The sequence below is a fragment of the Aplysia californica genome, unplaced genomic scaffold (genome assembly GCF_000002075.1).
Source record: "Aplysia californica isolate F4 #8 unplaced genomic scaffold, AplCal3.0 scaffold00070, whole genome shotgun sequence".
NCBI lineage: Eukaryota > Metazoa > Mollusca > Gastropoda > Aplysiida > Aplysiidae > Aplysia > Aplysia californica.
Genome location: NW_004797340.1, coordinates 1,641,371 through 1,656,724, shown reverse-complemented (window position 1 = coordinate 1,656,724; position 15,354 = coordinate 1,641,371). Strand labels below are relative to the sequence as shown.

The window sequence follows — 15,354 nt, the reverse complement described above, 5'->3', positions numbered from 1 at the left end:
AATAATATAATAATAAAAATATTATGATGATGGTGAAAATAATAATAATAGTAATAATAATAATAATATTATAATGAAGATCACTTCTGTAGCCCCCACTCCCTGGTGGCTCAAGGAACTTCACAATAAAATAATAAATAAACATTTCGTACAACACTGGTGCAAAGATCAACAATCCAGAAGTAAAATGCTTTTTAAGGAGGAGATGCGTGGAAAGTAAGGGACATGAGAGAGATGAAGCTCACTTGCAACCAGCTTGGAAGAATGGCCCAGGACAGAGAGAAATGGAAGGAGCTTGCACGTGGCCTACACCCCGCCAGGGGTGGAAGGCATTGATGACGATGATGAAAATGCTTTTTACTTCTTCGAAATCGGTCAATAAATTTTTTACAAGTTATGGCTGTGTGCGTGTCCGAAATTGTAGGTATTTTGGAGAAAACTCCTATGGAGGAAGGAGTAAATAAGGGCAAACGACACCAGAATATTGAAGTTTAGTTTTAGTAAGAGTTTTACGGCACTTGCAACACAATAAGGTCATATAAGTGCCGAATATTAGAGGTGTTACAAGAGAGTAACAAACACAAAAAAGAAGGAGTGGAGATAAAGACGATAGATGTTTGAAAGGAAAGAAGAAGCAAACTACATCAGAGCACCCATCAACCACCCACTATTGAAGACCAACACACACACAAAGCACCACAGCACAGGACAGACACTCAGTGGTCTCACCGTTGGCGTGGGGGGAACTAAGCTGTGATTCGGTCAACTTTTGGGCCAGGTACGGCTGGAAAATGGCTGTGATTTGCATACTCTCATATTGTGATACATACGTCTGCTTCACTTCTACATCCTCTTCTTCTTCAGCTGAAAAGACAAAAAGCAAGAGCAACAACAAAATTACACACCAGAATCAGACAGTTCTGACACTCTCTAACCACCAGCAAATAATGTGAGGCGTGCTGACAAAATGATTTACTTCTCGCGATCCACAATTGGAGACAGTGGCCAAAAATCGACCTCATGGTCAAATTGGTAGAATTTTGTGTTGATGCTCTATTTTTTAATTTAAACCTGTCCTTTATCATTTCATACTTATGTTGTTGTTGTTAGTGATCCAGTAGCATCTGAGAGTTAGCTCTTCTGCATGATGCCATTATGTAATAGCTTCATGTCTGTTCTAATAGTTGTATTTCATACTTATAAATTGTAAAAACTTCACCTTTAAGCGTGGTGTATCTATTTCCTTAAGGTTTTTATCTGAGAAGTAACTCCTTTTGTCAGCACGCTTCACAAATCAATAACAGACTGATACACAGTCATCAGTTTTCTCAATGATCTAATCTAGAGGGAGAGATAAAATTTTTTAAAAAATAAAAGAATGACAAATTCTTCCAAATCCTGAAAGTAAACAAAATAATCATGCACCCGTTGTTGGCCATCAATAGTTTATTTATAGAGGCACCAACCATTCCATGCCCAGGTGCTGTTTCCGCCTCCACCCGTTTTTTGTCTGCTCAAAGACTCTCTCATATGTCACTACCTCTGAGAAAAGCCTTCAGTTTGTCGGACTGAATGATTTAAATGGCTGTGGTATGGTGGTTTCTTTTTATATTAAGACAACTATTCTCTTGAGACCTTATTTGGTTTTCCCCTTAGAGAAAGCATAGCACACTCAAATCATACTCTCAACCACATACATAATTAATAAAAACTAGTAAGTATTTTAACAACCAGGATCATGGGTATAACCTTCCTATTTTCGTAAAATTAAAAAAAAAAAACATGTTTTTTTCTCCCAATTATTTTGATTTTCAGAGTGTTATCCGCACTGGGAAATATGAAAATGAATTTTTTTACTTTTTCTTGTTTTCTCGTCGGAGTAACAAAAAACCTTGAGCATCCCTCAAAGAGGGAAAGGTTTGGGCTACAGATCTATTTACTTTTTCCAGTCCTGCTTATACATGTAATCTATTAAAGGTAACAGAAAAAGAAATCATTTTACATAAACACATTGGTCAACATTTTTCGAAGGCACTTACAATGGATCCCCATATTAACATATAAAGTTGTTTTTTTTGTCTTTAACCCATTAAAATCCCATCAGAAAGTAATATCCCTCAAAAGAATGTCAAAATTCTCCCCAGACTCAGAACAACCATCACTTACTTGGAGGTTTAACAAGCATACGACAGTGGAAATTGCACCCGCGGGTGGTTGGAGAATCGCTTGGCCATGCTAGACCACTCGCTGTGAAGGAAGACAGAACTGAATTAATGCAGAGAAGAGCACACAATGTATCAGTTAGTTTTAGTTTTAGTTTTGGTGAGGTTTTTACGGCGCTCGCAACTGCATAAGGTCATATGAGCGCCAAGGAGTGGATGTCAACAGAAGTCCAAACAAGAAATCGGGCTTATTCTGCTCACCTCTCTAGCCTCAACAGCACAAAGGCTGCTTTGACCATTAAGGCACCCAGAAATTGCAGTTCACAAGAGAGTGACAAACACAAAAGAAGTAGAGGGAAAAATGACAATAGTAAGGATGAGGAAAGAAATAGCTGCAGTTGTTCCGGCACAGTATGAGCATGACATTGATAAATTAGCCCATTTACAATCGTACTGTGCATAAGAACATGTTAATATCCCCCTTTTGGGAATTTCCTAAAGACACTTCAGTCAGTAGCACTGCCCTGAAGGGGGGAAAATGTATCAGGATAATGTATCAGTATCGTGCAGGTGAGAAAATGTTGATGAGCGCAAGTAGTATTCAGCACTATGATGACTGTACTCTGTAACTATGTCCATGCCATAGAGTTTTCCACATTTGTTTCTTGCTAGTAAGCATGTTGTATGCTGAATGTGGCTTTGGGAGAGCTTAGTTCTAGGAAATTATATTTTATCCAGCCAAGAAATTGAAACTGAAGCTTATTTCAAATAAAAATATTCAACAACAAGATTAAAATCTTTAATACTTCACCATAATAGTTTCATAAACATAGAGAAGAAGAAAGGGAACAATCAACAGAATATAAGAATAAGAGTCAAAAGGATTGGCCTGGAAAGAGTTAATTTTATCAAACTAAAAAGAGGGGGGAAATTTACATTTTATTGTATGTTTTTCTGCTTCCATAGACAATTCATTTAATCCTATCCGTACGTCGTGTTTAACTATCATATCCATATGACGTGAGGAACTCTGTGCCACCACTTCCAGAAATTCACTCGTTAATCCGATCCGTATGCTGTGCATAGCAGTCTGTCAAAATGATTTTTTTGAGAAATACTGAAAGTTTTAAAGAGATCTTCGTACCTGAAGTATTCTAAAATGTGAAAAATACAACTCCGGGGGTACAAAATGACCCCAGGAAATACGGATAGGGTTAAGGGGTGAGCTTCGCCCTGCCCGTAAGGGCCAACTCAGGCTGAGAGGGATACAACATAAATCATCTTTTTGATGGGGGTGTAAACCATAAATAAAGTACTAAAGCTATCCATTACCAAATAAACAATAAAAATGGCCTGGGAAATCTGCACAAATGTCATGCATCATCAAATTTGATCTCAGGAAAGAGCTCCTGTCCAGGATTTGCGTCAAATCAAAAGACAACTGAGATCTGACCACCATGGTATAGTGCCCAGCTTGACCACACAACTGAGATCTGACCACTGTAGTGTAGTGACCAGTGCTGTTGGGGTGGGTAAGGAGGGGTGACCAGGACTTACTCAATGTCATAGGCAGAAGACTGTTGCTGAATTGTGGGTGGTCTCCAACATGGATGAAATTGTAAATGCTTTCTCCTATCAAGTCCTCCTGTGGGGGAGAAGAAGAGATTATAATACAGACATGGGACAAAAGTATAGACGGAGATGGTTTTAGTTTTAGTAAGTGTTTTCGTTTTCAGTAAAGAGTTTTATGGCACTTGCAAAACAATAAGGTCATATAAGTGCCGAAGATTAGAGGTGTTACAAGGGAGTAACAAACACAAAAAAGAAGGAGTGGAGATAAAGACGATAGATGTATGATAGGAAAGAGGGAGCAAACCACACCAGAGCACCCAACAACCACCCACAGCAAAAAGTATGTTTGACTGATTGAAACATCTCATCAGCATAATTTGAAAAATTAAAGGGTTTTTTTTAGTAAGTGTTTTATGGTACTTGCAACACAATAAGGGTCATTATAAGTGCCGAAGAATAGAGGTGTTACAAGAGAGAAACAAACATAAAAAATGCAGAATTCTTTGATTTCATAATTTTGCCGATAGCCTGATTTTACCACAATGACTCACATAGTTGCATCTCCACAAGAACTGAGAGCCCGAACCCCCCCTCCCCCCCCACCACATACCTGAGTGAGGCGACATGAGTGGGGACACTGGCGTCTTCCTCTGAAAGCCCATAGTGAACTGGCCGCCCTGGTTGCGGTTCTGCTGCAGGGCCGTCCCGCCAGCTCCCATACCCATCCCGGGGCTCCGCTGGCCAGGGTAAGTTCCCATCATGCCGCGCTGGTTAAATCCGGCGCTGCGGGGGCCCCCTCCCGGACTGGGGGCGAAGCCGGGGCTCTTCTGCGTGCCGTCAAACGAAGTCATGGAGTTGCTTTTGGGCACCATGTTGAGCATGGGCAGTCGCTTCATGCCCCCGCCCTGGAGGACCTGGGGCCCCGCCTGCAGCGCGCACTGCAGCGGGCTGGGGGCGCCTGTCGAGGTGGGAGACTTGAGGGACTGCATCGAGCCCCAGCTGTTCTGGTTCGGACCTACGGTGGAGCCAGTGAGAACCGGTTTCACATCTGCCGGCTCATCTGAGGATACAAAAACGTGTGTTGTTGTTGTTGTTGGTCAGTGTGTGATCATGTGACATTCACACATAAAACACACACACACAAACACACAGACACAGACACATGTACACACACACACACACGAAAACAAACACAAAACCCACACACAGACAAAACACACGCGCGCGCACACACATAAAAAACACACAACACACATAAAACAGCCCCCAAACACACACACACACACACACAGACCCCCCCCACCACCATCACCACCACACAACTCACTGTTGAGTCCGTTTAAAAAATCCAGGTCAGCAAACATCTCGAGGTCGGAGTCGATGGAGCCCAGACCAGGACCGCCCGTGGGAGTCAGGCCGCTCATGGCCCCGGCCGACGGCGACGGCATGGACAGCATCGGGGCCAGGCTGGTGGAGAACGGGCCCAGAGAGAGGGGCGAGGGCCGGCTGCCGATCACAGACTTCATCAGACTGGTCGAGGCGGAGCCTTTGAGCTCCACGTCCGAGTCGCAGTCTCTGTGTAAAGGGAAACAGGAGATGATAAAGCGATCAGTTCAAAATAGTTAAAAAACTTTTCTCATAACAGAAATAGCGCTCAAAATCAATATGCTCTGGAGATAAAATTCAAATGCATGCATCATTTTATATCTTGTTTTTGTAGTTTTAGTAGAGGTTTTACGGCACTTGCAACACAATAAGGTCGCATAAGTGCAGAAGATTAGAGGTGTTACAAGAGAGTAACAAACATAAAAAAGAAGGAGGGGAGATAAAAACGATAGATGTTTCAAAGGAAAGAAGAAGCAAACTACATCAGAGCACCCATCAACCACGCGATTAGTTCAAAGTAGTTAAAAACGTTTCTCGCAACAGAAATACCGTTCAAAATTACCCTAAAGCGTACTTAGTAAGAGTTTTACAGCACTTGCAACACAATTAGGTCTTAAAAGTGCCCAATATTAGAAGTGTTGCAAGAGAGTAACAAACAAAAACAAAAAAAGGGAGGAGAGATAATGACCATTGATATTTGATAGGTACGACGGAGCACATCAGACTAGAGCACCTGCCAACCACCCACAGTCTTTCTCTTCCTGAGAAGCAAGGTATCAATAATTTTTAAAAATTTCTTTTAACTCTTTATCTCCGGCAAGCCGCAGCGGCTCGGGCACATTCCTTTATCATGACTTCGACATCAAAATACTTTTCAGCAATTGCCGAGAACAGGTCTTATACACCAGAAGTTCATTCTTTTGATGAAGAACTATTAAAATAGGTTTGCTAGTTTTGCTTTAATGACCCATTTGATGACGTTTTTGTCATTTTTAGATTAAGCATTAAAAAAACAGCCCCGGAGTAGTGGGTTTACCATTACACCCCCCTCCCCCCTCCTCTCTCGGAGATAAAGAGTTAAGATTAATAGAAGTAGACAGAGCAGACCACATCAGGTAGTCAACAAGGAAGCCATCCGTCGGCAGCGGCGGCCACTCACCGTATGATGGTATGGGTGGACATGATAAACTCGGGCTTGCCCGTGACATGGTTGTTCATCAGTTTACTCTTGGTCTGCACAAAGACGTAGCGGTTCTCCTGCAGCTTGAAGCGGTACACGCCGCTAGTGTTGCACCCATTCTTCAGGACTGGATGTCCCCAACAGCAAAACATACACACAGCCAGGGTGGAGAAGAGGGGGGGGGGGGGGGGGGCAAGGAGAAGGGGAAGGTGGAGGGTGGGGGTTGGGGGGGTGGATGGAGGGAAAGAAGAAAGCACCATAGTATGAACACACATCACGTTCTGCTCGACTCACACTCTTACGTTGACCAACAATCTTACATCTTGCTGATGGTGAATTTTTTTTAGCGCAACAAAGAGCAACATCCAAAAATTCCAAATTGTTTGCAATATAAACATTTACGCCAATTATGAATGACAGCACACGATATACTTCTTAGATGTTCAGGACAATGGTTTGCCAATGAGAGTTAAGACCACGACAGAACTAAGGGACGACACATCTCGGTACTTCCCCTTTAACACATTCATATCTCACCCTCACCCAGTGGCAACTTGTGAATGTCTCCGTGACAGTAACAAATAACCCTTCTTTACCAACACAAAAAGAATTCTCTTTCCCTCTTGTTTTTCTACCGGTATGTGGCTCATCTGGCAAGCTTCTGCAACCATTACAAAGGGCAGGGTGACTGAATATTTTCCTGACGGTTAATTCTATGTCATTACAAGTAGTCTGCAAATAAAGCAAGATGATTATTCATGACAAATAACAAATAAAACATCAGCATGACATAGGTCACGTTTTGCAAATAAACATGACATTCACATAATCATACAAAAAAGATTTAAATCATTAAGTGCCAAATTTTACCTTTTAACAAAATTGAAAGCTGCAGGAAGAAGAAAGAATTTAAAATTAAACAAATATGTTTTACACGTGTGCACAAAAACGCCCGCACGCACAGACACAGACACACACACAGCAAACACACACCTTCCTGAGAGTGTTTTTTGACCAGATGTACGTCATTGGCGTGGCAGAAATCTCTCATGTACGCCCCTTCAAGCTCCACAATGCCATGGCTGTTGGAAATTGCTCTGAAACACAACACAAACACATAAACATCAGGGGTTTTGGTCAGATAGTTTGATAAAATGCAGGCTTGTCAATTTTTTCAGAACTCAGCCTGAGACACCCAACATAATAATATCAGTTAGTTTTTAGTTTTATTAGAGGTTTTACGGCGCTCGCAACAGCATAAGGTCATATGAGCGCCAGAAGATTCAAGGTGTTACATGAGAGTTACAAACATAAAAAAGAAGGAGGGGAGATTAGGACAATAGATGTTTGATAGGAAAGAAGAAGCAAACCACACCAGAGCACCCTCCAACCACCCACGCCTGACAGTCAGCAAGCATGTAAAAAGCATTCAGGATAATAATAAATAGCATTAATTTGTATAGCGCGCACCCCTGCACAATAGCAAGCTCTACACGCTTTACACTATATCATTACCCCAGCAGACCATAGAACACTCCGAAACATTCTCAGCTTCCCAAAAAGCATACAGTGCAAGCAGATGATTAAGCGCTCAGACCCTAACAAACTGACAAGATCTTTCGCTGTCTAAAGCTGGGTACCCATTCCTACCTGGGTGAACTGAAGAAAACTCGTGTAAAGCGCCTTTCTCAAGGACACAACATAGGGCCCCTGATGGAATTCGAACCCATGACCTTACAGTTGGGAGTCCTAGAGCCTAACCACTAGGCCACTGACGACACATTCATCCACCAATACGTCATAGCCATGAAATCTTTAAACATGGTTGTTTGTTTTGTTTTTTCCCTCATTCCCAAACAACTTGTTATATTCAATGTCATCCAATACTAGACAAACACACCACTGATATCAATCAGCTTTATACGAGTATTATTACAATTCTCTAATATTTTCTTTTCAAAATGTTGGAGTTTTTAGACCCACAACAATACAGCTTAATAAAAATCATTCAGAAGACAGGCCACTGCCCCATAGCTGAAACTTGACACTAACTGAGCTAAATAATGGCACACCCATACAGACCTGCTCTCCGCACTGACGATCTTCCCATCCAGGTCTTGTTTAGAAGAAAATTGGTCAATCCCTCCTATCATCATATTGGTCTTCTCTGTCATAGGGAGACAGCTCGCAATGCACACCAGACACGTCTGGTTCTCTGGAGATAATAATAATAATAATAATAATAATAATAATAATAATAATGATGATGATGATGATGATGATGATGATGATGACAATGGTGATAATAATAATAATAATGATAATAATAATACTATAATAATGATAATAATAATAATATAATAATAAAAATATTATGATGATGGTGAAAATAATAATAATAGTAATAATAATAATAATATTATAATGAAGATCACTTCTGTAGCCCCCACTCCCTGGTGGCTCAAGGAACTTCACAATAAAATAATAAATAAACATTTCGTACAACACTGGTGCAAAGATCAACAATCCAGAAGTAAAATGCTTTTTAAGGAGGAGATGCGTGGAAAGTAAGGGACATGAGAGAGATGAAGCTCACTTGCAACCAGCTTGGAAGAATGGCCCAGGACAGAGAGAAATGGAAGGAGCTTGCACGTGGCCTACACCCCGCCAGGGGTGGAAGGCATTGATGACGATGATGAAAATGCTTTTTACTTCTTCGAAATCGGTCAATAAATTTTTTACAAGTTATGGCTGTGTGCGTGTCCGAAATTGTAGGTATTTTGGAGAAAACTCCTATGGAGGAAGGAGTAAATAAGGGCAAACGACACCAGAATATTGAAGTTTAGTTTTAGTAAGTGTTTTACGGCACTTGCAACACAATAAGGTCATATAAGTGCTGAATATCTAAGGTGTTACAAGAGAGTAACAAACACAAAAGAGAAGGAGGGGAGATAAAGACGATAGACGTTTGATAGGAAAGAAGAAGCAAACCACACCACAGCACCCGCCAACCACCCACTATTGAAGACCAACACAAATCACAAAGCACCACAGCACAGGACAGACACTCAGTGGTCTCACCGTTGGCGTGGGGGGAACTAAGCTGTGATTCGGTCAACTTTTGGGCCAGGTACGGCTGGAAAATGGCTGTGATTTGCATACTCTCATATTGTGATACATACGTCTGCTTCACTTCTACATCCTCTTCTTCTTCAGCTGAAAAGACAAAAAGCAAGAGCAACAACAAAATTACACACCAGAATCAGACAGTTCTGACACTCTCTAACCACCAGCAAATAATGTGAGGCGTGCTGACAAAATGATTTACTTCTCGCGATCCACAATTGGAGACAGTGGCCAAAAATCGACCTCATGGTCAAATTGGTAGAATTTTGTGTTGATGCCCTATTCTTTAACTAAAACCTGTCCTTTATCATTTCATACTTATGTTGTTGTTGTTAGTGATCCAGTAGCATCTGAGAGTTAGCTCTTCTGCATGATGCCATTATGTAATAGCTTCATGTCTGTTCTAATAGTTGTATTTCATACTTATAAATTGTAAAAACTTCACCTTTAAGCGTGGTGTATCTATTTCCTTAAGGTTTTTATCTGAGAAGTAACTCCTTTTGTCAGCACGCTTCACAAATCAATAACAGACTGATACACAGTCATCAGTTTTCTCAATGATCTAATCTAGAGGGAGAGATAAAATTTTTTAAAAAATAAAAGAATGACAAATTCTTCCAAATCCTGAAAGTAAACAAAATAATCATGCACCCGTTGTTGGCCATCAATAGTTTATTTATAGAGGCACCAACCATTCCATGCCCAGGTGCTGTTTCCGCCTCCACCCGTTTTTTGTCTGCTCAAAGACTCTCTCATATGTCACTACCTCTGAGAAAAGCCTTCAGTTTGTCGGACTGAATGATTTAAATGGCTGTGGTATGGTGGTTTCTTTTTATATTAAGACAACTATTCTCTTGAGACCTTATTTGGTTTTCCCCTTAGAGAAAGCATAGCACACTCAAATCATACTCTCAACCACATACATAATTAATAAAAACTAGTAAGTATTTTAACAACCAGGATCATGGGTATAACCTTCCTATTTTCGTAAAATTAAAAAAAAAAAACATGTTTTTTTCTCCCAATTATTTTGATTTTCAGAGTGTTATCCGCACTGGGAAATATGAAAATGAATTTTTTTACTTTTTCTTGTTTTCTCGTCGGAGTAACAAAAAACCTTGAGCATCCCTCAAAGAGGGAAAGGTTTGGGCTACAGATCTATTTACTTTTTCCAGTCCTGCTTATACATGTAATCTATTAAAGGTAACAGAAAAAGAAATCATTTTACATAAACACATTGGTCAACATTTTTCGAAGGCACTTACAATGGATCCCCATATTAACATATAAAGTTGTTTTTTTTGTCTTTAACCCATTAAAATCCCATCAGAAAGTAATATCCCTCAAAAGAATGTCAAAATTCTCCCCAGACTCAGAACAACCATCACTTACTTGGAGGTTTAACAAGCATACGACAGTGGAAATTGCACCCGCGGGTGGTTGGAGAATCGCTTGGCCATGCTAGACCACTCGCTGTGAAGGAAGACAGAACTGAATTAATGCAGAGAAGAGCACACAATGTATCAGTTAGTTTTAGTTTTAGTTTTGGTGAGGTTTTTACGGCGTTCGTAACTGCATAAGGTCATATGAGCGCCAAGGGGTGGATGTCAACAGAAGTCCAAACAAGAAATCAGGCTTATTCTGCTCACCTCTCTAGCCTCAACAGCACAAAGGCTGCTTTGACCATTAAGGCACCCAGAAATTGCAGTTCACAAGAGAGTGACAAACACAAAAGAAGTAGAGGGAAAAATGATGATAGTAAGGATGAGGAAAGAAATAGCTGCAGTTGTTCCGGCACAGTATGAGCATGACATTGATAAATTAGCCCATTTACAATCGTACTGTGCATAAGAACATGTTAATATCCCCCTTTTGGGAATTTCCTAAAGACACTTCAGTCAGTAGCACTGCCCTGAAGGGGGGAAAATGTATCAGGATAATGTATCAGTATCGTGCAGGTGAGAAAATGTTGATGAGCGCAAGTAGTATTCAGCACTATGATGACTGTACTCTGTAACTATGTCCATGCCATAGAGTTTTCCACATTTGTTTCTTGCTAGTAAGCATGTTGTATGCTGAATGTGGCTTTGGGAGAGCTTAGTTCTAGGAAATTATATTTTATCCAGCCAAGAAATTGAAACTGAAGCTTATTTCAAATAAAAATATTCAACAACAAGATTAAAATCTTTAATACTTCACCATAATAGTTTCATAAACATAGAGAAGAAGAAAGGGAACAATCAACAGAATATAAGAATAAGAGTCAAAAGGATTGGCCTGGAAAGAGTTAATTTTATCAAACTAAAAAGAGGGGGGAAATTTACATTTTATTGTATGTTTTTCTGCTTCCATAGACAATTCATTTAATCCTATCCGTACGTCGTGTTTAACTATCATATCCATATGACGTGAGGAACTCTGTGCCACCACTTCCAGAAATTCACTCGTTAATCCGATCCGTATGCTGTGCATAGCAGTCTGTCAAAATGATTTTTTTGAGAAATACTGAAAGTTTTAAAGAGATCTTCGTACCTGAAGTATTCTAAAATGTGAAAAATACAACTCCGGGGGTACAAAATGACCCCAGGAAATACGGATAGGGTTAAGGGGTGAGCTTCGCCCTGCCCGTAAGGGCCAACTCAGGCTGAGAGGGATACAACATAAATCATCTTTTTGATGGGGGTGTAAACCATAAATAAAGTACTAAAGCTATCCATTACCAAATAAACAATAAAAATGGCCTGGGAAATCTGCACAAATGTCATGCATCATCAAATTTGATCTCAGGAAAGAGCTCCTGTCCAGGATTTGCGTCAAATCAAAAGACAACTGAGATCTGACCACCATGGTATAGTGCCCAGCTTGACCACACAACTGAGATCTGACCACTGTAGTGTAGTGACCAGTGCTGTTGGGGTGGGTAAGGAGGGGTGACCAGGACTTACTCAATGTCATAGGCAGAAGACTGTTGCTGAATTGTGGGTGGTCTCCAACATGGATGAAATTGTAAATGCTTTCTCCTATCAAGTCCTCCTGTGGGGGAGAAGAAGAGATTATAATACAGACATGGGACAAAAGTATAGACGGAGATGGTTTTAGTTTTAGTAAGGCTTTTCGATTTCAGTAAAGAGTTTTATGGCACTTGCAACACAATAAGGTCAAATAAGTGCCAAAGATTAGAAGTGTGACAAGAGAGTAACAAACACAATAAAGGAGGAAAGATCAGGACGATAGATGTTTGATAGGAAAGAAGGAGCAAATCATACCTGAGCACCCACCAACCACCCGCTAGTTAGGATTTATGGCGCTCGCAACTGCAGAAGGTCATATGAGCGCCATAGACAGACGGAGATATCTAGGACATGTTCTAAGAATGCCGAAGACAAGAGTGACCTATCAGACATGGTATTGGAAACCACCTGGAAAAAGAAAACAAAGATGACCAACTGGAACCTTTAGAGGCACAGAAAGGGATGGGGCAATCACCCAGGGCCTGGATTTGCCGAAATTAGAGGACGTGGCCAGGGACAAGCAAGCGTGGCGTCAACTGCTCTCCGCCTTATGTACCTGACGGTAGAGGGAGAGAGTCAGTAACAGACAAAAGTATGACCCCGACAACACAATTTAGCCTTTTTGATCATATGGGAGGAGGGCCAACCCCTGCAGAGAGGACGACAATTTATTAGTAGGTAATAAATAGTTTTACGGCACTTGCAACACAATAAAGTCACATATACGTGTCGAAGATTAGGTGTTACAAGAGAATAACCAGCGCAAAAAAGAAGGTGGAGAGAGATATGGACAATAGATGTTGAAAGCAAAGAAGGAGCAAACCACAACAGAGCACCCTCCTATCACCCACATCAAGGAAGACAATGCCCCAGCAGACAGATGAAGATACTCAGTTTTTAAAGAATTAAGTAAAAACTGCCCTCCAAATGTAATTTAATTTTTTTTTGGAAAACCAACAACAATATTAAAACAAAATTTTTGATAATTGTATTCAACCCTGTGCCTGCAACAAGCCTACCACGGCAAAGGGTTGAGCCACTGTAGCACAGGCGCCCGCGTGGTCTGTCAGCAGGAGATAGGAAGAATAAAAACCTACAAAGGGCCAGGTCATGTCGCGCTGATCATGGAACCCAATCCAGCTGTTAACTCAGGTATCCCTCCCCATCATCTCAACAACACCTGGTATCAGGTGACACAATGTGTGTATGTATGTACCTGGCCCTGCCTAACTTACAGGATCAATTCTGGAGGGGACTGACTACAAAGACAGGAAAATGACTACGCCCATTAGAAACACCTGCCCACAAACACACTTTCCTTCTCATACTATACACAGGAACAAAACAGAGAGAACGATAAGAGGCAGAAAGATGTGTAGGAGGGAGGGAAAGAGAGACAAGCAGAATAAAGCAAAAGAGAAACAGAGAAATGGTGAAGATACACAGAGAGAGGGGGAGAGAGAGAGAGAGAGAGAGAGAGAGAGAGAGAGAGAGAGAGAGAGAGAGAGAGAGAGAGAGAGAGAGAGAGAGAGAGAGAGAGAAAGAAAGAGAGAGAGAGAGAGAGAGAGAGAGAGAGAGAGAGAGAGAGAGAGAGAGAGAGAGAGAGAGAGAGAAAGAGAGAGAGAGAGAGAGAGTGAGAGAGAGAGAGAGAGAGAGAGAGAGAGAAGGCATAGACAGACAGACAGACACAATAAAGCAAAGGAAAAATTGAGAAACAAAGAGAAAAAAAGGAAAGAATAAAAAAGAACCCGTGGCTTTTAAGTTGATTCAAAGTTAACATGTATTAAGCAAGCGTGAATCCCTGAAAAGAAACTAGATCTTGACAATGACATCCGTCTCTCTACTGATCATGTATGTTCTATGATATAAGAGAGTGACTTTTAGGCGAGGGTGGAAAAGGGTGCTATTTGCAATACATACATCTAGTTGGACGTGGAACCTTTCAACTCTGTGACATCATACCATTTCCCCTTAAGGCTGCTCAATGGCAGCTTGCTTTCATTTAACAGTTTAAAATAACGCAAGGAATAAAGAAGGACAATCAGCAAAACTTTTCTTTTCTTTTCTTTTTTACTTTTAGATTTCGTAAAAGTTTTACTTTTACCCCACCTACAACATAAATACGTCATACATGTGCTAAAAACTGGAGGTTTTACAAGAGAGTTGCATACACAGAAAAGAAGGATAAGAAATACAGACAATACATGTAGGATTGGAAAGAATGAGCAAACAATACCAGGGCACCCACCAACCACCCACAATCAATGAAACAACAGTCGGCTAAGAAAAGAAGTAAGAGCTGCGTGCGACACCCTCTAATCATCCGCTGACAAACGACAGCGCAGCGACGGCACACACACAAACCCACCTATTACACAAGCGGGGGGCCCACTTACCTGAGAGTATTTTAAGAACTGTGTGACATTCTCGGAGATAAATTCAATTTTCCCTTGACTGTTTACCACAAACAAGAATCTGTTCAGGGCCTGTGGAGAAAAAGAGAGGGAGAGAAAAAAAACACCTAAATTAGGCCAATGCACACCTGGAATGTTTCTTTCTTTGGTTTTTTAGTAAGTGTTTTACGGCACTTGTAACACAATAAGGTCGTATAAGTGCCAAAGGTTAGAGGTGTTACAAGAGAGTAACAAACACAAAAAAAGAAGGAGGGGAGATAGAGATGATAGCATTATTATAAAAAAAGAAGGAGCAAACCACACCAGAGCACCTGCCAACCACCCAGTTTGTTTGTTTGAGTAGAGAGAAGCACATATTGACACAAAATGGTCATTTAGTGTTGGGAAAAAGTAATCAGACAGACAGAAGCAACAGAGGGAAAGTAAAGAAGTAGTGACGTAGGATCTACCAGTGGCGCCCTCCACCACCTGCACAACTAGAACCTACATTTTATAATATTATA

General features: G+C 40.9%; 1 protein-coding gene across 1 annotated transcript in view; it reads right to left on the bottom strand.

Moving 5' to 3' along the window:
- The window catches only part of LOC101852607 (nuclear receptor coactivator 3), a gene marked incomplete at its 3' end in the record, with an annotated part of 36,961 nt that overhangs the window by 15,161 nt on the left and 6,446 nt on the right, over positions 1 to 15,354 (bottom strand). Inside the window, 9 exon segments of the mRNA XM_035968611.1 lie at positions 4,345 to 4,794; positions 5,062 to 5,309; positions 6,280 to 6,427; positions 7,294 to 7,397; positions 8,383 to 8,515; positions 9,382 to 9,516; positions 10,819 to 10,899; positions 12,372 to 12,459; positions 14,834 to 14,923. Coding sequence (XP_035824504.1) covers positions 4,345 to 4,794; positions 5,062 to 5,309; positions 6,280 to 6,427; positions 7,294 to 7,397; positions 8,383 to 8,515; positions 9,382 to 9,516; positions 10,819 to 10,899; positions 12,372 to 12,459; positions 14,834 to 14,923 — 1,477 coding nt within the window.